Source organism: Hemitrygon akajei, chromosome 3 (assembly GCF_048418815.1).
Source record: "Hemitrygon akajei chromosome 3, sHemAka1.3, whole genome shotgun sequence".
NCBI lineage: Eukaryota > Metazoa > Chordata > Chondrichthyes > Myliobatiformes > Dasyatidae > Hemitrygon > Hemitrygon akajei.
In genome coordinates, this window is record NC_133126.1 from 35,822,061 (window position 1) to 35,846,292 (window position 24,232).

At 41.0% G+C, this 24,232-nt stretch overlaps 1 protein-coding gene across 1 annotated transcript in view; it reads left to right on the forward strand.

Moving 5' to 3' along the window:
- The window catches only part of dhrs7 (dehydrogenase/reductase (SDR family) member 7), a 43,483-nt gene that overhangs the window by 17,260 nt on the left and 1,991 nt on the right, over positions 1 to 24,232 (forward strand). Inside the window, exons 5-8 of the mRNA XM_073039556.1 lie at positions 4,974 to 5,213; positions 11,667 to 11,789; positions 12,199 to 12,414; positions 15,193 to 15,268. Of these exons, the coding sequence (XP_072895657.1) occupies positions 4,974 to 5,213; positions 11,667 to 11,789; positions 12,199 to 12,414; positions 15,193 to 15,240 (627 nt within the window). The 3' untranslated portion in view covers positions 15,241 to 15,268. The remainder of the gene's footprint in view (positions 1 to 4,973; positions 5,214 to 11,666; positions 11,790 to 12,198; positions 12,415 to 15,192; positions 15,269 to 24,232) is intronic.

A 24,232-nucleotide genomic window follows, 5' to 3' on the forward strand; every position in this document is an offset into this window, starting at 1 on the left:
CTCCAACTATATTTCAGTGGTTTTCTCAAACTATCTCTTGTTTGAGCTTAGAAAAAATTAGAAGTGTTGTTTTTGATCCTTCAGTTAAATTTGAAGAAACTTGGAGACCATTTATTCAACATTTTCATATGAGTTAAATTGTCTTTTCCTAAACCTCACTTTTATTATCCTTAATTATTTGGATGGAGGTTCGGAGTTATTGGCACTACTGTATATATCTAACATTATGCAATGGCCCATGTTGGTTAGTGTTTTTTTTCTTTCTTCTCTTTTTTTGGGGTTTTTTTTTCTCTTTTTGTTTCTTTTGTTCATAAATACGAGTTTGGGAGGCTATATATATTGATTATTATATATTTGAATGTCTACTTAAACTATCAACTATGTACTCTCAAACACTTTGTATTCATGTTTCATTTATGTTTGCTTAAAAATTAATAAAAAGATTTAAAAAGAAAGAAAGGAAAGGAGATTGGGTCATGGGGGAAAGGGAAGGAGGGAGGGCACTAGAGGGAGGTGATACATAGGTGAAGAGAAGAGAAGGGGTAAGAGGGGAGCCAGAATGGGAGGAGGGGAGGGAGGGAAAAATACCAGAAGTTAGAGAAATCAGTGTTCATGCCATCAGGTTGGAAGCTATCCAGATGGAATATGAAGTGTTGCTCCTTCAACTTGAGTAGAAGAGGTTGTGAACTGACATGTTGTAATGGGAAGGGGCTGTGGAATTAAAATGGTTAGTCACTGGGAAATCCTGTCAAGCACCTTAGCTCCATTTACAACAAGCAGGATTCTCTGATTCCAACCATTTTAATTTGATTTTTAGACAGCAGATTCTACTTTGATTTAGCATCTCCAACTACCTTGTGGGCATTGTTTCCCAACAAAGCAACAGGGACCATAATAAAAAGAATAACCTGCCACTATTTTTCAGCATTGTGGTACAGCCACCTGGTTTTTCTTCTTTTGGTGAAACTAAGATAAGGTTTTAAAGTCACAGACACATTTTTCAACATGTAAAGATAATGAAGACAATTGGAATGTCCATAACTGTTCACAGACTTCTGCAGTTTATTTTATACCAAAGCAATTGAGACCTCCACACCATTGCAATATAAAACTGAGCCTTAAAAGTTGATTAGGCTTTTAACTTTTAGGCATTAGACAATGGCATTTATCTTCAGAGACCAACTATCATTCAACATCCTGTGAAGAAGTACTGAGATAAAAATAAAATTTTATAGCCCCATTAATATACACTGAAAAATCTGTCATATCTTTCCATTATTTTGAATATTTTCCATTCAAATTTATCTGCCTTTAAAATTGAGATACAGTACATTATGTATGATTCTCCATAAAGGATAAATGACTCATAATCTGAAAATCTAAACAAACTATTTGCAGCTTTGGGGGAAACAAAGTTGACGTTCTATGCTTAAGTTTTCATGAGAACTTAAAAAAACGTAAACTAATAAGGACATGAACCACTTGTACAATGTACTGTGTATGTTAATCAAAATGGCTTCTTTGTTTTGTTAAGAGTAGGAAAATGAAAATGAACCTTTTGGCTTGAGATGGGATGATCGATGTGAAGAGGCATTCCGATCTTTGAAAAGGGCGCTGACCCAGGCCCCGATGTTGGCTTTTGTTGATCCCCAGAAGCCGTATGTGCTGCACACCGATGCCAGCCGAGAGGGTCTAGGGGCTGTTCTGTACCAGGAGCATGGCAAAGCATTGAGGCCGGTAGCCTTTGTCAGCCGAAGCTTGTCGCCATCGGAGAGAAACTATCCCACACACAAGTAGGAGTTCCTGGCACCGAAGTGGGCGGTGGTGGATAAGTTGAGCGATTACCTGTATGGAGCCAAGTTGGAGGTGAGAACGGATAACAATCCTCTCACATATATTCTGACTTCGGCTAAACTGGATGCTACAGGACATCGGTGGCTGGCGGCCTTGTTGGTATATGATTTCAGCCTAAAGTACCGGCCAGGAAGCAGGAATGTTGATGTGGATGCTTTGTCACGTCGGGAGCCAGGGGAACAGGAGAAGGACGAGGAGTGGGAGACTGTACCTGCCCCTGGAGTGAAGGTTATGTGTCAGTTTGCTTTCACCGTGAAGGCGGAGGGAAGAGGAAGGCTGGAGTGAGCCGTGGACCATTTGGGGGTTTTTGACGACGCCATACCCCTAGCTTACTGTGACCTGACCACACTGCGGACTAAACAGTTGCCGGAACTGAGTCCGGGGGAAGTGGCAGCTGCTCAGCAAAATGACCCGGGTCTTGGCACTGTGTGGAGAGCGGTAGAGAAGGGGGATGTGGCGTTGGCTGAGAAGGCGAAACACACGTCCGTGCCTCTGTTATTGAAGGAGTGGCCTCGGTTAAAGTTAAAGACCCAAGTCTTGTACCGGGTAACAGCGCTTCCGGACCAACCCCGCTGTTGGCAACTGGTCATGCCAGAGAAGTATCAGCAGACTGTACTCCAGGCCTTACATGATGATTCTGGACACTTGGGGGTGGAAAAGACCTATGGATTACTCAAAGACCGGTTCTACTGGCCCCGGATGAGGGGGGAGGTCGAAGAATACTGTAGGAAATGCAGTCGTTGCATCCGGAGGAAGACCCTGCCAGCGTCGGCGGCTCCACTGTCGCACTTGCAGAGTGCGGGACCTCGTATGTATGGATTTTCTGTCGATTGAGCCTGACACCAGCAACACCACGAATGTCTTAGTCATCACCGATCATTACACTCGCTATGCTCAGGCATTTCCCACTAAGGATCAGAAGGCGACGACAGTGGCGAAGGTGTTATGGGAGAAGTATTTTGTTCTTTATGGCCTTCCCAGGCGAATCCATAGTGATCAGGGGCGGGACTTTGAGAGCCGGCTTATCCATGAATTACTGACTATGCTTGGGGTTGAGAAATTCAGGACTACCCCTTATCACCCACAGGGTGATTCTCAGCCAGAGAGGTTCAACAGGATCCTGTTGGATATGCTTGGGACGCTGGAGACTGGGCAGAAAAATAAGTGGAGTCGCCATATTGGACAATTGGTCCACTGTTACAATTATACTCGCAATGATGCTACAGGGTACTCGCCTTATTATCTGATGTTCGGGTGGGAAGTGAGGTTGCCCATTGACTTGTGTTTTGGGGCTGAAGTGGGTGAATTACCCGGGAAGCCCTATCTAAAGTATGTGTCCGATATGAGGAGGGAGTTGCAGAGGGCGTACGAGTTGGCCGAGGCGACGGCTACCAAACAAAATCCGAGGAATAAGAGGAGATATGATCAAAAGGTGAAGTTTGTTCAATTATTGCCGGGCGACCGGGTCCTTTTACGGAATTTGGGACTCCCTGGTAAGCACAAGTTGGCAGATCGATGGGCGGCCACCCCCTATGTAATAGAGAGCCAGATGCCGAATCTACCAGTTTACCGGGTGAAACCCGGACGAGCCCCCACAAATGTAACACTTACCCAACAGGTTGGTATATGTCTAGGGGAAAAGGAGATCTAGCCACTCACCAACCCCACCTCCCATACACGCAGGTGCTGTGAGAATCAAGTTCACGCCGCGCGCACACACAATATCAAACTCACTCCAGGTACCGTTATGGAATACACTTTAAAGATTTTACTAAAACTAAAAGAGTACTATGCAATACAGTATATATGAAGGAAAATAAAATAAAGTGAAAGGCACCAACTTATCAAAGTTCAGTCAGTTTAGTGCACATCGTTGGAGCTCAACCATCGAACCATTCGACCCCTCGTCACTTTCGTCCGACTTTCACGTCCTTGCACCTGGGACCACCCGGGTGGTCGACTGAGCAGTGCAGCGTACATCCACCTTCCTCGACGTCTTCTTCCCGACTCTCCTGAAAAGACCACAAAACCCCCAAGCTCCCAGCCTCTCAAGACAAAATAACATTCCCCATTGGTTAACAAATGAATACAATCCCGATATCAGCAAGTCTAAAGCTAAACAACTGCGAGAGAAAGCACTTATCATACAAAGAAGCATTCCTACTCTTAACAAAAGAAGCCATTTTGATTAACATACACAGTACATTGTACACACTTAATTCATTATTTATTTCAGATGAAGGGATGCATTTGATATTAGAATTTGTTTTAGTTCCTCCATGCTGCTGATTGTGCTATTGCTTATTGATAAATAATGCATCTTAAGTCGTGTATACCATTTACCCATAGATTTATATATATTTATTTATAAGTAGTAATCAGTACCAGTTGCTATTAACCATGTGTAAATGGTACAGTCTGAAATAATTATAACAATATTTACTTTTGTCTTTACCATTTTTTCTGTCATTATAAATGTCAAGAATATGGACAAGACTGTAGTTCAGAGCAGTACTGATAAGCAGAGATTCTGTGTATCATTCTTCAGTTACTTCAACAAGTATTCAAATGACCTTAAAATTGTATCCACAATTTTATAGCTGTTAGTTTAGTTTGTACAGAATTGGAAAAAAAATATTTAGTTTTGGGACATTTGTCGATGCTGCACCTTGGTAAGGTTTGGTAAAAGTTGTCTTGCACATGCTGAATATTATATTAAAAAAGTATTAACTGTTTGGGATGACTGAGGTAAACTATAATACAAACTAGTGACCAATTGGTTAAAATAATTTTTTTAATCACCTTAATTTCCCCTATATACCAATGTGAAGGCTAAATAAGAACCAGAACACATTTGACTTTTTGAGATTACCTTGCCAAGAAACTTTATTTCTCCATTTTAATTATCTTTGATATTTTCCAAATCTTTATACGTGCTGAAAATAGTTGTATGTGGTAATCTGAATCATGGGCTGATTTCCTGGATCTCACTCAAAACAAGTTGAATGGTAAAATTTGATGATTACAGAAGACCCATCTTGAAATTTGTATGCTGAAACTATTGTTTAACCAAGAAATATTCAAACATACTATTGCATATTATCTTTGATATTTTTCAGATCGACATTTTGGTCAATAACGCTGGACGTTCCCAGCGGTCCCTTTTTCTGGATACATGCTTTGATGTTTACAAAGCTATTATGAACCTAAACTTCTTTGGTACAGTGTCAATGACCAAGTGTGTTTTACCCTACATGGTTAAACAGGGGCAAGGACAGATAGTCACCGTCAGTAGTTTGGCTGGCCTGGTTGCAGCACCGGCTTCTACAGGATACGCGAGTAGTAAACATGCTCTTCAGGTAGTCGGTTTAACACAGTTTGGTAATTATTTTGGGTATTACAATTTTAACAAATTGACTGTTATTCTTCAGCAGTTAGTTTTTGAATGGTGTAGAGTTATTAATTTTGCATGCATCTTCAATTTTAAAAATCTAACCTTTAAAAGTGGAAGTTATGTGCTTGTAGCTTTGATAAAGAACTGAATGTATATAATTAAGGATAATTAAAATTGTATTATTAAAAAGTTAAATTTTAATTCAAATTCTGAACTTGTTGCTCTATCAGCAAGAAGTAGTCATCTCCCAAAAAAGGAAAAGAAGTATTGTTTTTGTAAGATGCTGTGCATTGTATTGATAATGTCAGCAGAGAGACAGTGTATTTGCTCCATTATCAAGTAACAAGCACAATTGTAAATCCTTGGAGATACTTGGATCTGATTTATTTTTGTTTACAGTAGCAAACTCTGCTGTTAAAGCACAAATTGAGTTCAGCAAGGTAGAAGTGCATAGTCCTGTCAAGTTCATATCAGCACAATATAAGAGCAGTCTAGTGGATCCCACTGCTGCCCTCTTCCTAAAACTTTTTCTTCAACTCCTTCAGATTGTTGCTGTTCAGTATTTCTCTATTATATTTCCGGTGGTGAATGCTCAGCCATGCCATTTTTCTTCATTTAGAAAGAAAAGTTTTTCATCATTTCAGTTTTGGTTCTTTTTTCAGTCTTTTTCTTTCCATGCCATCTCTGTCAATGGGGCTAGTTTCTCTTTATCCTCTCTGCCTAAGGCCTTTACGTTCTTATCTTCCTCTTTCAGATCTGTTAGCAAACTTCCCAGTTCTAAAGAAAACAGTTGCAGCTTCTCCAGTCTGTCCATATCATTGAAGTCTATCATCAGAATTATTTCAGTAAAACTCTTCTCAACCCTGTCTGAAGCCTTGACATTAATCTTCCTTGATGATAAAGTTTTGGCTGAGCCAGTGATCTGTAGAAATGCAATATAACCTTGTACTCTTATTGTTCAGTTTATAAAGCATGCTATTATAACAACTTTTCAAACAGTCCTGGCACTTTCAATTCATTATGCACTTATTTCCTAAGTCCCTTTTCTCCCACTTGTCCTTATTAGAATTATGCCTCCTTGTTTATATAGCTTCTTCTCATTTTCCTACCAAAATGATACACTTTAAATTTCTCAGCATTAATTTATCTATTTCTATCCGGATGTCTAAATCCCCTTAAGGTTTAATTACTGTCTCTTTCACAATGCCTTTAAGTTTTCTGTCACTTGCCATTTGTAATTTTGGCGGTTGGACTGTGCAATCAAGTCAATCAAGATTTGAGTAGCTCAGCAGAAAGCCGTTGATTGGGCAACTGAGGTCAGGTTACCAAGCAGTATGAAAAGCTCAAACAAATAAACAGAGGGTTACCTCAAGCAGAGCGGCCAGTGAGTGAGTGGGCCAGTGAAGGAGTGGAGATTTGAGGCTTTGACAAGAAGAGGCTGAGGACGAGCTTCACTCCAAGTGAGGTAAGGCCGGGTAAGTTCCTTTCAAAGGAGAAAGTTTCAAAAGTTGAGGCAAGTATTGGGTAGGTCATGGCAGCTGAGATCGGCCCCGTGGTTTGTTCATCCTGCAGCATGTGGGAAATCAGGGATACTTCTAGTGTCCCTGACGACTATGTGTGCAGGAAGTGTGTCCAACTGCAGCTTCTGGCAGACCGCATTGAGCGTCTGGAGCTGCGATTGGATTCATACTGGAGCATCCGCGATGCTGAGAAAGTCATGAATAGCACGTTCAGTGAGTTGGCCACACCACAGGTAAAGGCTACAAAGGCAGAAAGGGAAGGGGTGGCCACTAGACAGCGTAGCAGTAGGCAGGTAGTGCAGGAGTCCCCTGAGGTCATCTCCCTCCTAAACAGATATACTGTTTTGGATACTGTTGGGGGAGATGTCTCATCAGGGGAAGGCAGCAGCAGCCGAGTTCATTGCACCATGGGTGGCTCTGCGGCACAGGAGGGAAGGAGAAGGAGTGGGAGAGCTATAGTGATAGGGGATTCAATTGTAAGGGGAATAGATAGGGTTTCTGCGGCTGCAAACGAGACTCCAGGATGGTATGTTGCCTCCCTGGTGCAAGGGTCAAGGATGTCTCTGAGCGGCTGCAGGACATTCTGGAATGGGAGGGTGAACAGCCAGTGGTCGTGGTGCACATAGGTACCAACGATATAGGTAAAAAACGGGATGAGGTCCTACAAGGTGAATTTAGGGAGTTAGGAGATAAACTAAAAAGTAGGACCACAAAAGTAATAATCTCTGGATTACTACCAGTGCCACGTGCTAGTCAGAGTAGAAATAGGAGGATATTTCAGATGAATACGTGGCTTGAAAAATGGTGCAAGGGGGAGGGATTCAAGTTTCTGGGGCATTGGAACCAGTTCTGGGGGAGGTGGGACCGGTATAAACAGGACGGTCTGCACCTGGGCTGGACTGGAACCAATGTCCTAGGGGGAGCGTTTGCTACTGCTGTTCAGGAGGTTTTAAACTAATGTGGCAGGGGGATGGGAACAAGTGCAGAGAGACAGAGGGGTGTAAAATGAGGGTAGAAGCAAAAAGTAGTAAGATGAAAAGTAAAAGTGGCAGGCAGGCAAATCCAGGGCAAAAAGCAAAAAGAGCCACTTTTCAACATAATTGTATAAGGGCTAAGAGTGTTGTAAAAACAAGCCTGAAGGCTTTGTGTGTCAATGCAAGGAGCATTCGTAACAAGGTGGATGAATTGAATGTGCAGATAGTTATTAATGAATATGATATAGTTGGGATCACAGAGACATGGCTCCAGGGTGACCAAGGATGGGAGCTCAACATCCAGGGATATTCAATATTCAGGAGGGATAGACAGGAAAGAAAAGGAGGTGGGGTAGCATTGCTGGTTAGAGAGGAGATTAACACAATAGAAAGGAGGGACATTAGCCTGGAGGATGTGGAATCGATATTGGTAGAGCTGCATAACACTAAGGGGCAGAAAACGCTGGTGGGAGTTGTGTACAGGCCACCTAACAATAATAGTGAGGTTGGGGATGGCATTAAACAGGAAATTAGAAATGCGTGCAATAAAGGAACAGTAGTTCTAATGGGTGACTTCAATCTACATATAGATTGGGTGAACCAAATTGGTAAGGGTGCTGAGGAAGAGGATTTCTTGGAATGTATGTGGGATGGTTTTCTGAACCAACATGTCGAGGAACCAACTAGAGAGCAGGCCATTCTAGATTGGGTATTGAACAATGAGGAAGGGTTAGTTAGCAATCTTGTTGTGCGAGGCCCCTTGGGTAAGAGTGACCATAATATGGTGGAATTCTGCATTAAGATGGAGAGTGACATAGTTAATTCAGAAACAAAGGTTCTGAACTTAAAGAAGGGTAACTTTGAAGGTATGAGATGTGAATTAGCTAAGATAGACTGGCAAATGATACTTAAAGGGTTGACGGTGGATATGCAATGGCAAGCATTTGAAGATCGCATGGATGAACTACAACAATTGTTCATCCCAGTTTGGCAAAAGAATAAACCTGGGAAGGTAGTGCACCCGTGGCTGACAAGGGAAATTAGGGATAGTATCAAGTCCAAAGAAGAAACATATAAATTAGCAAAAAAAGGCAGCATACCTGAGGACTGGGAGAAATTCAGAGACCAGCAGAGGACAAAGGGCTTAATTAGGAAAGGGAAAAAAGATTGAGAGAAAGCTGGCAGGGAACATAAAAACTGATTGTAAAAGCTTTTATACATATGTGAAAAGAAAAAGATTGGTCAAGACAAATGTAGGTCCTTTACAGTCAGAAACAGGTGAATTGATCATAGGGAACAAAGACATGGCAGACTAATTGAATAACTACTTTGGTTCTGCCTTCACTAAGGAGGACATAAATAATCTTCCGGAAATAGTAAGGGACCGAGGGTCTAGTGAAATGGAGGAACTGAGGGAAATACATGTTCGTAGGGAAGTGGTGTTATGTAAATTGAAGGGATTAAAGACAGATAAATCCCCAGGGCCAGATGGTCTGCATCCCAGAGTGCTTAAGGAAGTAGCCCAAGAAATAGTGGATGCATTAGTGATAATTTTTCAAAACTCCTTAGATTCTGGATTAGTTCCTGAGGATTGGAGGGTGGCTAATGTAACCCCACTTTTTAAAAAAAGGAGAGAGAGAGAAACCGGGGAATTATAGACCGATTAGTCTGACATCGGTGGTGGGGAAAATGCTAGAGTTGGTTATCAAAGATGTGATAACAGCACATTTGAAAAGAGGTGAAATCATCGGACAAAGTCAGCATGGATTTGTGAAAGGAAAATCATGTCTGACAAATCTTATAGAATTTTTTGAAGATGTAACTAGTAGAGTGGATAGGGGAGAGCCAGTGGATGTGGTATATTTAGATTTTCAAAAGGCTTTTGACAAGGTCCCACACAGGAGATTAGTGTGCAAACTTAAAGCACACGGTATCAGGGGTATGGTATTGATGTGGATAGAGAATTGGTTGGCAGACAGGAAGCAAAGAGTGGGAGTAAACGGGACCTTTTCAGAATGGCAGGCAGTGACTAGTGGGGTACCGCAAGGCTCAGTGCTGGGACCTCAGTTGTTTACAATATATATTAATGATTTAGACGAGGGAACTAAATGCAGCATCTCCAAGTTTGCGGATGACACAAAGCTGGGCGGCGGTGTTAGCTGTGAGGAGGATGCTAAAAGGATGCAGAGTGACTTGGATAGGTTAGGTGAGTGGGCAAATTCATGGCAGATGCAATTTAATGTGGATAAATGTGAGGTTATCCACTTTGGTTGCAAGAACAGGAAAACAGATTATTATCTGAACGGTGGCCGATTAGGAAAAGGGGAGATGCAGCGAGACCTGGGTGTCATTGTACACCAGTCATTGAAGGTGGGCATGCAGGTACAGCAGGCGGTGAAAAAGGCAAATGGTATGTTGGCTTTCATAGCAAAAGGATTTGAGTACAGGAGCAGGGAGGTTCTACTGCAGTTGTACAAGGCCTTGGTGAGACCGCACCTAGAATATTGTGTGCAGTTTTGGTCCCCTAATCTGAGGAAAGACATTCTTGCCATAGAGGGAGTACAGAGAAGGTTCACCAGATTGATTCCTGGGATGGCAGGACTTTCATATGAAGAAAGACTAGGCTTATACTCGCTGGAATTTAGAAGACTGAGGGGGGATCGTATTGAAACGTATAAAATTCTAAAGGGATTGGACAGGCTAGATGCAGCAAGATTGTTTCCGATGTGGGGGAAGTCCAGAACGAGGGGTCACAGTTTAAGGATAATGGGGAAGCCTTTTAGGACCGAGATGAGGAAAAACATCTTCACACAGAGAGTGGTGAATCTGTGGAATTCTCTGCCACAGGAAACAGTTGAGGCCAGTTCATTGGCTATATTTAAGAGGAAGTTAGATATGGCCCTTGTGGCTAAAGGGATCAGGGGTCTGGAGAGAAAGCAGGTACAGGGTTCTGAGTTGGATGATCAGCCATGATCATACTGAATGGCGGTGCAGGCTCAAAGGGCCAAATGGCCTACTCCTGCACCTATTTTCTATGTTTCTATGTAAATTGTGACCTGTACACTCAAATTTGAGAAAAGCAGTGGTACTAATATTGACCTCTGTGGAACTACCATAAAGCCCTTGGAATTGCAAAACAACCTTACACAACTCTTTCCTATTTTCTGTTATTGAGCTACCTTTTTATCCATGGCACCACAGCCTCTTCTCTTCCATAGGTTTCAGGATTGAAAACAAGCCCATTATGTGGCACATCATTCAATGCCTGTTGGATGTCCATATCTATCACCTCAACTGCATTTCTGACCTGGACTCTTAATTGTTACTTAATCTAAAAAATTATATTGAAATAGTCAGACGCAACTTGCCTTTTTTAAAAAAAAAAGTCCACACTGGCTTTCTTTGCTTAATCTCCACTTGTGCACATGATTGCTAATTCTGCCCTTGACTATCGTTTCTAAACTTTCTCCACAATTAGGGTTAAGCCTACTTGATTGCTCTCAAGTGCTGGGTTTATCCCTGCTCAAAATAGGGTTTAATGTTTATATGTTCCTGTTCTTGGGCACCACCTCAAATCTGTAGATATTTGAAAGACTATAACCAGGCCATTATAGTTTTCTCCTTTATTTTCTTCAAAGATCTTGAATGCATTCCATCTGGACCAAGTAATTTATGAGCCCATTCAGAAACTTAATTGTATGATCCTTTCCTAAGACTCCAGTAGAAAATATAAGGTTTTTCATTATTCACACAAATTAAATTACTGCAAGTATTTTTGTGCAAATATTTAAGAGTCTAGTAAAATTCTGGTAACTATACTCTTAAGTGCACTAACAGTAAAAATGAAAATAACAAAAATATTTTGATGGATAGTTGTATCATAAATGCAAAATGCTGATCCCATTTATGTATTCTGTTTTCCAGGGATTTTTTAATTCTCTTCGACCAGAACTTGCTAATTACCCAGGAATTGTAATCAGTATGGTTTGTCCTGGATTGGTCCACTCAAATATTGTGAAAAATGCTTTTACTGAAGAGATAAATAAGGTAAAGCAGTTTATAGATGTACTGATCATAGGTAGTTGTTGCTTGATAATATCCAGGATAGTTTGAGGATCATCATTTATGTCCTATAAAAAGCCATAGTAGTGATAGGTTTACTGCATTAACCATTCTTTCAAATAAAACTCAGTGTTTACAATGTTCATGTTATTGAAAATACAGATGTAGTTCAAAGTACTAGGCAAGTAAGTATTATCTTGATTCAGGAACAGTGAATTAAAATAAAGATAAGGAAAACTGACAAAAAACCCAGTTAGATACATTGTTCAATGTTGTCTTTTGAATCCCCACTTTCATTTGAGACACTGATCAGTTGCCTGGCATGTTTAAATACTGTACAGGGAAATATGGATTATTCTACTGCATTTTTGCTGTGTCTTTGTGCTTTCTTTAGATGACAGCTGAGAGTTCAGTACAAACCCGCAAAATGCCAACAGCCCGTTGTGCTCGACTGATATTAGTTGGAATGGCAAACGAATTAAAGGAGGTGTGGATTTCAGAGCAGCCAATGCTGCTTTATGTTTACCTGTGGCAGTATGCTCCAACCTGGGCCTGGCTGGTAGCTGACAAGGTGTTAGTACAGAGAATTAAGAATTTGAAAAGCGGACTGGTAGGTATAATTTACTATAATTAATCAATGTATTTTGACAATTCCTTTTTATGAAGAAACTATCAGTAGAGTTTATCAGCTCTTTAGTAGCATAGCATGGTGGGGCTCAGAGTTAAAATCAGAAGACATTAATAAGAATTTTTGATAATGAAAAACAAATTTAAATCTTGAAAAGGATCTTTACTCCATTTTTTTCCAAGTCTCTGTAGTGTTCTGTGGCAGAATTAACAATTAGGCTGTTTTGCAAATCACAATATCTGCTCCCACCTTTTCATCATCTTATTATATAACAGAGATCTGTCTTTAGGTGAATCTGGTGATATAGCTTTCAACTCTGGTCCCTGCCACATGGTCCCTTTCCTATATTAGGCTAAATGTTTTGAAGAGCCATATTCTATATGGAAGACCAACTAAATCTATTACAGTGCAAAGATTTTATTGGTGTAATAGTGCACGTTGTCAACAATATTCAGTATCTGCATTAGAGGTACATTGGGTAATATAAAGAATACCTTTCTGAAAAACAAATTATTAAATGGTTGACTGTGGTATAACTATTACAATTTATTATTGGTGTCCCCAACTTCAAACAGTTTCAAAATGTATTGATTATATGATGCAAAAGCAAGTGCCATGATTGTGAATTCATAGTGATTCATTGTTTCTTAGGAATATCTCAGAATCAGAATTGGGTTCATTATCACTGAGATGTCTTGTTTTACAGCACCAGTACAGTGCAAAACATAAATTACTGTTACAAAAAGTAGTCCATAAGAGGAAGAATATTCAAGGGTTCATGGACTAATCAGAATTCTGATGGTGGCGGTGAGGTTGTTTTTCCTAAAATATTGAGTATGGGGCTTGAGGCTCTCATACCTCTTTCCTGATAGTGGAAACGAGAAGAGGGTTTGTCCTGGATGATTAACATCTTTAATAGTGAATATCGCTAGTGAATGTCCTCGGTGGTGGGGATGAAGCCATGTTAGTCTACAACCTCCTCTGCAGCCTCTTTTGACCCTGCACATTAGAGTCTCCATACCAGGTGGTGATGCACCCAGTCAGAATGCTCTCCAGCATATACATGTTGAAATTTGATGACATACCAAATCTCCTCAATTAATGAAGTGGAGCCGCTGGCATGACTTTTTCATGATTGCATCAATCGCAGTCTTTTGGATTAGATAGATAGATACTTTATTCATCCCCATGGGGAAATTCAACTTTTTTCCAATGTCCCATACATTTGTTGTAGCAAAACTAATTACATACAATACTTAACTCAGTAAAAAAATATGATATGCATCTAAATCACTATCTCAAAAAGCATTAATAATAGCTTTTAAAAAGTTCTTAAGTCCTGGCGGTTGAATTGTAAAGCCTAATGGCATTGGGGAGTATTGACCTCTTCATCCTGTCTGAGGAGCATTGCATTGATAGTAACCTGTCGCTGAAACTGCTTCTCTGTCTCTGGATGGTGCTATGTAGAGGATGTTCAGAGTTTTCCATAATTGACCGTAGCCTACTCAGCGCCCTTCGCTCAGCTACCGATGTTAAACTCTCCAGTACTTTGCCCACGACAGAGCCCGCCTTCCTTACCAGCTTATTAAGACGTGAGGCGTCCCTCTTCTTAATGCTGCCTCCCCAACACGCCACCACAAAGAAGAGGGCGCTCTCCACAACTGACCTATAGAACATCTTCAGCATCTCACTACAGACATTGAATGACGCCAACCTTCTAAGGAAGTACAGTCGACTCTGTGCCTTCCTGCACAAGGCATCTGTGTTGGCAGTCCAGTCTAGCTTCTCGTCTAACTGTACTCCCAGATACTTGTAGGTCTTAACCTGCTCCACACATTCTCCATTAATGATCACTGGCTCCATATGAGGCCTAGATCTCCTAAAGTCCACCACCATCTCCTTGGTCTTGGTGATATTGAGACGCAGGTAGTTTGAGTTGCACCATATCACAAAGTCCTGTATCAGTTTCCTATATTCCTCCTCCTGTCCATTCCTGACACACCCCACTATGGCCGTGTCATCAGTGAACTTCTGCACATGGCAGGACTCCGAGTTATATTGGAAGTCTGATGTGTACAGGGTGAACAGGACCGGAGAGAGTACGGTTCCCTGCGGCGCTCCTGTGCTGCTGACCACCGTGCAATATCTTACGGCTATCAGCTGCTTCTTTTGGAACTCAGCAAAATATTTAACAATGAATTCACTAAGTTTTAACATAACGTTTCAAGATGACTTTAAAAGTGAGTAATTTCACACTGGCCAAATAAATCCATGTTGAAATCAGGCAAGCTGATCTCTAACATAACTCTAGATTATTGTAAGCAGTAACATTTTCCACGTTAATTTCAAAGTAAAAATGGGGGAAAGCTGTAAGCACTCAAGCAGCACTGTAGAAAGAGAAACATGATTAATATTTTCATTCTGAAGTGTTAACTGCTGTTTCTCTTTCCACAGCTGCTGTTTGGTCTGTCAGTATTTCTAGCATTTTTGATAATTGCCTTTAAAATACCAATTAATAGCAGATATATTCATGGCACTAAATGGATTCTGCTCTGCTTAGCAGCATGGTAATAAACTATAATGTAATTAGAATATTCATGATGTGGTGTATCCTCAATTAATCTAAGCATGCCGAAGTAGATTTTTTTAATGCCCCTGGATAATGCCAGTTAAAACATCCAATGAGATTTGCCTACATCACAATAGTATGAACAGTTTTGTTCTTTTCTTACAATTTGTTGGCAATTTTTCATGATTCAGGATGCCGATGCCATGTATTTTGGAAAGAGAAAGGTTAAAGCAACTTGAAGCTATGGCTATCTTGCTTTATTTGAAGGTAATGCATGTTTTGCATATTAGTTTTAATGTTTACTTTGCATAATGTCATTTAGTAAGTTACTTAAGTTAGGTGAATTCTGTAACGCTTTTTCGTATCCTTGACACAATTTAAGAATGTGAAAGATACTAGGCAAATTTTAAACATGAGAAATTCTGCAGATGTTGGAAATCCAAAGCAACACTTAAAATGCTGGAGGAACTCAAGTCAGGTAGCATCAATGGAAATGAATAAACAGATGATGTTTTGGACTGAGACCCTTCAGGAATAGAAAGAAAAGGGGAAGACACCAGAATAAAAAGAGCTGGGGTGGGGGACGAGAAGAGAAATGGAAGCAAATGTGTAAATTTGTGATTTTTATGTTACTCAAATTTGTGACGTTATTACTGTTTTGTCAGATTAAGCTATCAGTAATGAAGCTAACCACAAAATTTTTCCTCCTCTGTTCAATTGAATTTTTTTTCAGTATCTATTCTTATAGTGCCAAGACCTCCAAAATAACTGGATTAATCAGTTTGTTTCTGCTGTGGGCCAGTCAGGAATTAGTTTACATTCAAATCTCTGATGACCCTAACCCTAGCAGTATGTAAATAGGCAAACATGTTTCGTGGCACTGAGGGATACCAAATAAATCAGACCCAAGCTTAATGCAGCCTGGGTACAGAAAGAGGTTCATTGAGTATAGCAAGAGAAATGATGTCATTCAACTGTTGCCATTATTATGTACCCCTAGGGTTCATTTTCCCTATGGACTGTCACTTTAAAACACTGAGAGAATGAGACTGACTTTTGGACACTGTTGGATTTCTGCTGACTGCAGAGTTGCTTGGTTACTATGGTGACAGAGGTGGAGTTATTTGATGGACAATCGATGTTATGATTTCTCTACAGCTTGTTTACTTTTTACAAGGACAGTCACAGGCACACAGTCAGAGTCAAGATGGTTCAGTCAATGAATGACACCAGTGAGTCGGTTGCTGGTTTAAATTTCCAGTAGCCCAAAAGGGGTGAGTTGAGATCGAACCAGAGTATTGATAAATAACTCTCACGAGTGCTGCAACTAGAAGAAGTTTGCAGAGAGAGAGGAGAGGAAGGTTTGAAATAAAAGAAACCTAGTGACAAAGAGATCACTAATTGGACTCTCTCTCCAAATAGCCTGTGAGGGTGAGTTTGTTTCCATTCAACTACAAAGTGTGATTGTCACGTGGTTAATCCACAGGAGTGGGTTCTCTGATGAGGGGGAAACCTTTGTGAATACCACATGTGTGTATCTATTATTCAACCAATAGCCTTGACACAAGAAAATAAGTAGAAGCAGAAGTAGGCCTTTTGACTCGTGTCTGCTCTGCCATCTGTAAGGTCATAGCTGATCATTTATCTCAGAATTCTTTCCCTTAATAACTAAAATCCTGTTGACCCTTGTTCAGACAAGGGTCAATGGGATTTTAAATGTTATTCAAATACAACAAAGTTGTTCCTAGCAGATCTGCTAACATTTACTATTCAGTCTCCACAACCTTCCTGGATAGAAAACTATCAAATATTTAGTACTTGTGAGTAAAAAACTCTTCAATTCTATCACAAATGACTCATTCCAGGCATTAAACCAGATAGAGGGATAAATGAAGATTTCATAGTCTAAGAATCTCTCTACAACATTGATGACTGCATTGTTGCTGCTTCCTACACCAATGCTGATCTCATCAATTTCATCAACTTTGCTTCCAAACTCCACCTCAAGTTTACTTTGGTCCATCTGACACTTTTCTCTCCTTTCTTGATCTGTCTCCATTTCTGGGGGCAGACTATCCACTGACATATTTCACAAAATTATTGGCATAGTAGGTTTACCTTTTCCCACCCATTCACTTGTAAAAGTGCTATTCTCTTTTCCTCAGAGTAAGGATTTCCATTCTATAACATCTGAGATTTTGGTCAGAGAACAAGGTTTCCCTTCCACCATCAATGCAGCACTCACTTGCATCTCCTCCATTTCCCACACCTCATCCTCTCGCTACTTATTACACAGATAGGCTTCCCTTGTCTTTAGCTACAGCACATCATGCTCTAATCCACCACTTCCAATGGAATCCTACCATTAAACATATCTTTCCATCCAAACACCTCCGTCTCCACTTTCTGTAGGGATCCTTGTCCACTGATTCCCCTCCAGTGCTCCCTCTTGGCACTTATCCCTGCAAGTATGGCAAGTGCTACACCTGCACCTACACCTCCTCCCTCACCACTGTTCATGGCCCCAAACAGTTCATCCAGATGAGGTGGTACTTCACCTGCAAGTTGGTCAAGGTCATCCATTGTATCTAGTACTCTGTGTGATCTCCTCCTGTACATCAGTGAGATCCAATGTTGATGGGGGGGGGGGGGGTGGTGGTTGGGAGACTGCTTTTGTTGAACACCTTTGCTCTGCCTGTCACAAAAAACAGGATCTCCTGGTCGCTTCCCATTCCCATTCTGACATGCCTGTCCATGGCTTCCTCTACTGTCATGATGAGACCAGTCAGGTTGGAGGAACAACACTCCATATTCCATCTGAATAGCCTCCAAACTGATAGGATGAACATTAGTTTTAGTCATTTTTTGACATTTCTCCCCTCCCCCTCCTATTTTACCACTCTTCATTTTGGTTATCCTGTCACCCCTTCTGTTCTCCTCAACCGCCCATCACGTCCCTATGGTTATGCTCCTTCCCTTTCCTCCATGGTCCAACTGTCCTTTCCTATCAGATTCCTTCAGCTGTTGACCTCTTCCATCTTTCACCTCCCAACTTCTTTCTTCAACACACCTCAACCAACTGGTTTTTCCCCCCTCCCCCCACCTTATTCTGGCATTTGCCCTCTTCCTTTCTGGTCCTGATGAAGGGGCTTGGCTCAAAACGCCAACCCCTCCATGCTGCATGACTTGCTGAGTTCCTCCAGCATTTTGTGTGTGCTTCTCAAGATATCCAGCATCTGCAGAATCTCTTGTAAGAATTCAGTATGTTTCAATGAGAACATCTGTCTAAAATCTATAGACTACAGGTACACTCTGGTTAATCTTACTTCGTGTGATAAACCAAACATTCCAGCAATCAATCTGGCAAATCTTTACTGTGCTCTGTACAAGTTTATACTCTATCATATTATCTTCATCATCTAAGTTTCCTGAATCTTGCCATCCCTGTCTGCCACCCTCAAATAAACAGGTGGTTTGTGAATTCTGACCAGTTTAACTGACTTCCACCTCTCGGATGTTAACTTGCCCAATGACAGCTGCTTTCAATTTACTTCCCACAGTCACTCCCTAACACGGTAGTAGCACTCCCTCCCCGTCCACCCCCCAACATGTTAGTGGCACTCCCTCCCCGTCCACCCCCCACCCCAAGTTCCAGTCATATCTTTATCCATAACTATCTGCAAGCTTAGAGTTCCCTCTATTGTTTCAAAGTACATTTATGCTCAAAGAATGTATAAATTATACAACAGAGATCTGTTTGCTTACAAGCAGTTGCAAAGCAAGGAACCTAGAAGAACTTGAAAAAATAAAGACCAACCCTGAATGTGCAGCAAGAGGAGGAGAAAAAAATCAAATCATGCAAACAAGTGAGCAACAGCAGCATTCCGAACAAAATTGAGTCCTTACATCCAAATCCCCGGAGCAGCCCAGTTCATCAAATCGCCACAAAGTTAGCAGACACAAACCACAGCAGCCGGGGCCAGTCTCAGTTTTGCAGATAGAGGAGCCCCCAGCCTATCTGGATTGGTGCTTAAATTGTCCAAGCAGTAGATCGTAACCCCCACTAAGACCTGGTATAGAAACATAACCTTTGGTCCCATTTGTGAAATTGTTCATAGATTGTGAAAAGCTGAGGCTCAAGCACCTACAGAACCTCAAACAAGAGAAAATCTGCAGCTGATGGAAATCTGAGCAACATACAAAAAATCCTGGAGGAACTCAGCAGGTCAGGCAGCATCTATGGAAAAAAAATACAGTCAATGTTTTGGGCCGAAACCCTTTGTCACTAGTAACAACCTACACGCTTAGAAGGATCTATTTACTGTATTCCCATTTGTGTTTTTTTGTTCCAATAACCATTGTCAACATATTCAGTCTGACTCTATGTAATCTAAGTTTACTGAATAAACCCATATAGGATTTTGCCTCAATCTTCAAGGAACAAATCAGAAGTCTGGTAGAATAGTCTCTACTTACCAGGCTGACTGCAACAACAATTATCATCAAACTCAACATAGTCAGGACAAAGCAACAAACACAAAATGCTGGAGGAACTCAGCAGGCCAGGTAGTATCTATGGAAAAGCATACACAGTTGATGTTTTTGGGCCATAGTCTTCATCACGACTGGGAAAAAAGATAAAGTCAGAGTAAAAAGGTGGGAGATGGGGTGGAAAAAAGTCAGAGCAAGAAGGCTATACAGTAATGTACAATAAGGTTGATTGTATGGTAGGATTCACCAGGAGATTTTGACTACATAAGTAAACTCTAAATTCTAGAGGGCCTTGTTGAGAGCTCACCCCCTCCCCACCTTGCTCTGACTTCTGATGTTTTCCCCCAGTCCTGATGAAGGGTCTCGGAAAAAAATGTCAATTGTTTACTCTTTTGTCCTGCTGAACTCCAGTATTTGGTGTGTGGTGCTTGGATTTCAAGCAACTCCAGACTTTTTCTTGTTTACATTCAGGTCAAAGCACTGTGTTTGAATGGCATACTATTAGCAATTCTGAATATTCATTTCCTGCACCTCTAGCACACAATTTATGTTATCATATATTACCTTGATTTATTTTTTATAGTCATTTATAGGGGGGAAATAGAATATAATTTTACAAAACACTAAACATAAAGTCTGATATGTACAAAAAACAGAACTATGCATATAAATAATACTGATAACAAGTTGTAAAATGTCCTTGAAAGTGAGGCTGTAGGCTTTAGAAGCAGATCAGACAAATGGTGAATGAGGTTAGTTCAGGATGGCTTTGGAGCCTGATGGTTGTAGGGTAATAACTTTTCCTGAACGTGGTGGTGTAGAACCCAAGGTCTCTATACCTCTTGTCTGATAGTTGTAGTGAGAACAGGGTCAATGGCTTGAGTATGAACCATCTACAAAATAGTTACTCAAACAGCATCTTCTAGGACTTGCGGTTGGCAGCCAAATGGAGTAGTCGCAGAGAACATGCACTCCATCCTACTTTCTATTTTCACACTCCTCCTTCCCCCTTTTCTCATACCAAACTGTTGCGACTTTTTTGCCCTTCCCCCTGCCTGCGACTTTACTCGCTCCACAATGACCTCAAAGAGTACTAAATCTGGGAACAAAGATGATTCGGCGGCTGTCCTGACAGTAGAGGCTATCTCAGCGCTACTAGACCAACACCGCGTGGCATTAGCGGCCAAATTTAAATCTTCTTCCAGCCTGCTGGAAACGGAACTTGATTAAATCCAATGCAAAGTGGAGGACCATGGCCATCGCTTACCCTCTTCCGAGCTCGCTATGGATGACCTGAGCCAGTGTGTCAGTGAGCTGGAAAACATCTCCAGCTTACGTGAAAACAATACCAAGCTAATGGCTAAAGTTACTAACTTGGAGGGCCGGAGCAGACGGCAGACCCAACGCGTCCTGGGCCTGCCCAAATCTATTGAAGGCAGGCGTCCTTCTGAACTTTTTTCCAGTCTGCTTTGTGAGATCTTTGGGAAGGAGATGCTCCCATCCCTGAGGGAGATTGATAGAGCCCACCATTCACTAGCAGCTAAACCAGCCCCAGGACAGAGACCGCGCCCAGTTATTCTTTGACTTTACCGCTACCAGATTAAAGATCTCCTGGTTAGGGAGGCCTGCCAGAGAAGGAAGTTAGAATACCGCGGCCAGCAGATTCAGGTTGTGGAGGACTGTTCTCCTTAAGTTCTGAGCCTGCGAGCCAAGTACAGAGAAGTAATGATGGAGCTATACAACAGAGGACTCAGGCCTTCCCTTCTATACCCTGCACGGCTCCGCATTACACTTCCCAGAGGTGACAAGAAGTGGCTATGCTCGGTAGATGAAGCACGGAGATACATTGATAGTCTCCCACTGCACTGGATTCTTCATAAAATATTTTTTTCCTATACCCTCTGCCAGGTAACGTTTCCAGTGCTTGGATGGTGAGGTCTGGTCTGACTTGGTCGTGTTAGGTACTGACTGCCATGATAGGTGGAATAATACTCATTTAGTCTGCTCCTGAAAGAGAGTATTTCCTTTTACCTCCAATTCAGTGAACTCTACAACCTTTCGTGGGAAGAGCACTGAGTAAAGTCTGTTTTTATTTCAAATATCAGTTTATAGTTCTGTTTTACGGTTCAATTTTTTGAGCCATGTCTAATAAACCTTGGAATTGTTTTATCTCTCACTAAGCACATTGTTAGTTTAGGAGTGTTGAATGCTTACTGTTTCCTTTAAATAACATAACAGAGTTGAAGACGCTACACGTGACAGGAAGTTGTACTGTTGGATGATTATTGTTATTAAGAGCTTGCTCAAATGTTTTCTGGCAGCTGTCTTGTTGTGGGTTGGGGGGTGGGGGGAGGGTGCTCCAATGCTGGTTTTGTTTTAAGAACCCTTAGAAGTCCTTGTTATACAGGATTTACTTCTGCCCTGTTTATCTTTGTATTACACTTTTGCCTTAGAGCTGATATCCGAAAACTTGACACCGCTTATGCCTATCAACCTGTATCCTTTTTAAAGGAGGCTGGTTAGTCTGTTAAATTGTGAGCTGGAACGTCAAGGGGCTGAATCATCCTGTTAAAAGGAAAGTGTTCTCATATCTCAAACACTTTAACACAGCAACTGCATTTCTACAAGAAACACGCATTCGCAGTTCTGATAATTCCTGTCTTATGTCACAATGGGCAGGGCAGCACTTTCACTCCAATTTTCAGGATAAAACCAGGGGGGTCTCAATTCTCAGAAATCAAAATGTTCCCTTTGAGCTCCACAACAAAATGTCAGATACAAACGGCTGTTTTGTCATTGTCTCGGAAAAATTATATAACACACTGGTAGTGTTGGCTAACACATATGCTCCTAACTCGGATGATGTGGACTTCTTTGAACGTTTTTTTTTTCTGTACTGCCTGATTTGGGTTCATACTCTCTCATACTAAGCAGAGATTTCAACTGTTGGTTAGATCCAGTGCTGGATCGATCGTCTCCTATTCCCAGAGTACTAAGCAAATCTGCCTCATTAATTCAGTCCTTCCTCTCCAACTATGGCATCTCTGATGTATGGCGCTTTCTCCACCTAAATAAGAGAGAATATTCTTTCTTCTCACACGTCCATCACACCTTTTCTAGAATTGACTTCTTTCTAATTGATAATCAGCTGATTCTATTGGGCTGTTCCTGTGTTTATCAGAGCACAGAGATATCAGACCATGCTCTGGTTGTCCTGTCTATAATTCTTTCTGGCCTTCCTCGTATAAATAAGCATTGGTGTTTAAATTCGACCTTACTGCCAGACAATGACTTTATAAAATTTATGGAGGACCAGAAAATCTTTTTCCTTAATACCAATATGTCACCTGAAACCTCAAGCCTGGTTGTTTGGGACACTTTGAAAGCATACATCAGGGGTCAAATAATTTCCTACATTGCGAATATGAAAAGAAAGGACCATAAAGAATGACTTAACCTGGCCAATCAAAGAAATAGACCAACAATATGCTCAAATTAAAAATCCAGAGCTGTACAAAAAATGAGTGGAACTAAATCTGACCTTATTTCTACTCACCCAATTGAACGCCAAATCTTGAAGAGCAAGAGCCGGTTCTATATTCATGGTGACAAATCTGGTAAATTTTTAGCCAACCAATTAAGGGGCTTCAAAGCCAAACAACACATCACAAAAATTTGAATGGAAAACGGAAGCATCACCTCGAATCACTCTGAAATCAATGACATTCAGGAACTTTTACTTCCGACTTTACACCTCTGAATCCCCAAATGGTAACATTTTGGTTGCAAATTTTTAAAAATAGCTTAAATATCCCTACGCTCTCTCCTGATCTCAAAATGAGACTAAATGAGCCAATATCGTTAGAGGAAATATCCTCAGCCGTCTCGTCACTGCAGACTGGTAAATCTCCAGGACCCAATGGGTTCCCTGTAGAATTCTTTAAACCATTTTCGTAACTGCTCTCACCTCAACTAACCTTGGTTTTATCTGATTCGTTTAAACAAGATAAACTGCCAGCATCATTTAATGAAGCATGCACCATTCTTCTAGTGAAGAGAGGCAAAGATCCAATAGAGTGCTCCTCATACAGGCCAATTTCTCTGTTAAATATTGATGTCAAAATCTTAGCTAAAGTTCTGGCCTGTAGATTGGAGAACATCCTACCCTCTTATTTCTGAAGACCAAACCGGTTTTGTAAAAAAACCGCCTCCCTTTTTTAACATATGCCATCTTTTAAATATCTTATACTCACCTTTAGTTGGGATTCCTGAATGCGTTATCTCCTTAGATGCAGAGAAAGCATTCGACCTTGTGGAATGAAATTACCTCTTTGCTGTTTTAGAAAAATTTGATTTTGGACCAAGTTTCATCACGTGGATTAAACTGTTATATTCGTGTCCCTTTATGCTGACGATTTTTTACTTTTTATATCAAACCTGATCACCTCCTTACCCCCCCCCCCATGCTCTCACTCCTTAACAAATTTAGCCTGTTTTCAGGATATAAACTTAATTTAAACAAGAGTGAACTATTTCCAATAAATGGAGAAGCACAAGATTCAGAGTTCCATAACCTCCCTTTTAAGGTAATGAATAACCAATTTACTTACCTTGGCATCACAGTAACAAGGAATTATAAGCATTTTTTAGAAGAAAATTTCATTAATTTGTTAAATCATACAAAACAGAGCCAAGCACAGTGGTCACCCGTCCATGTCCCTGATGGGCCGCGAATTAATG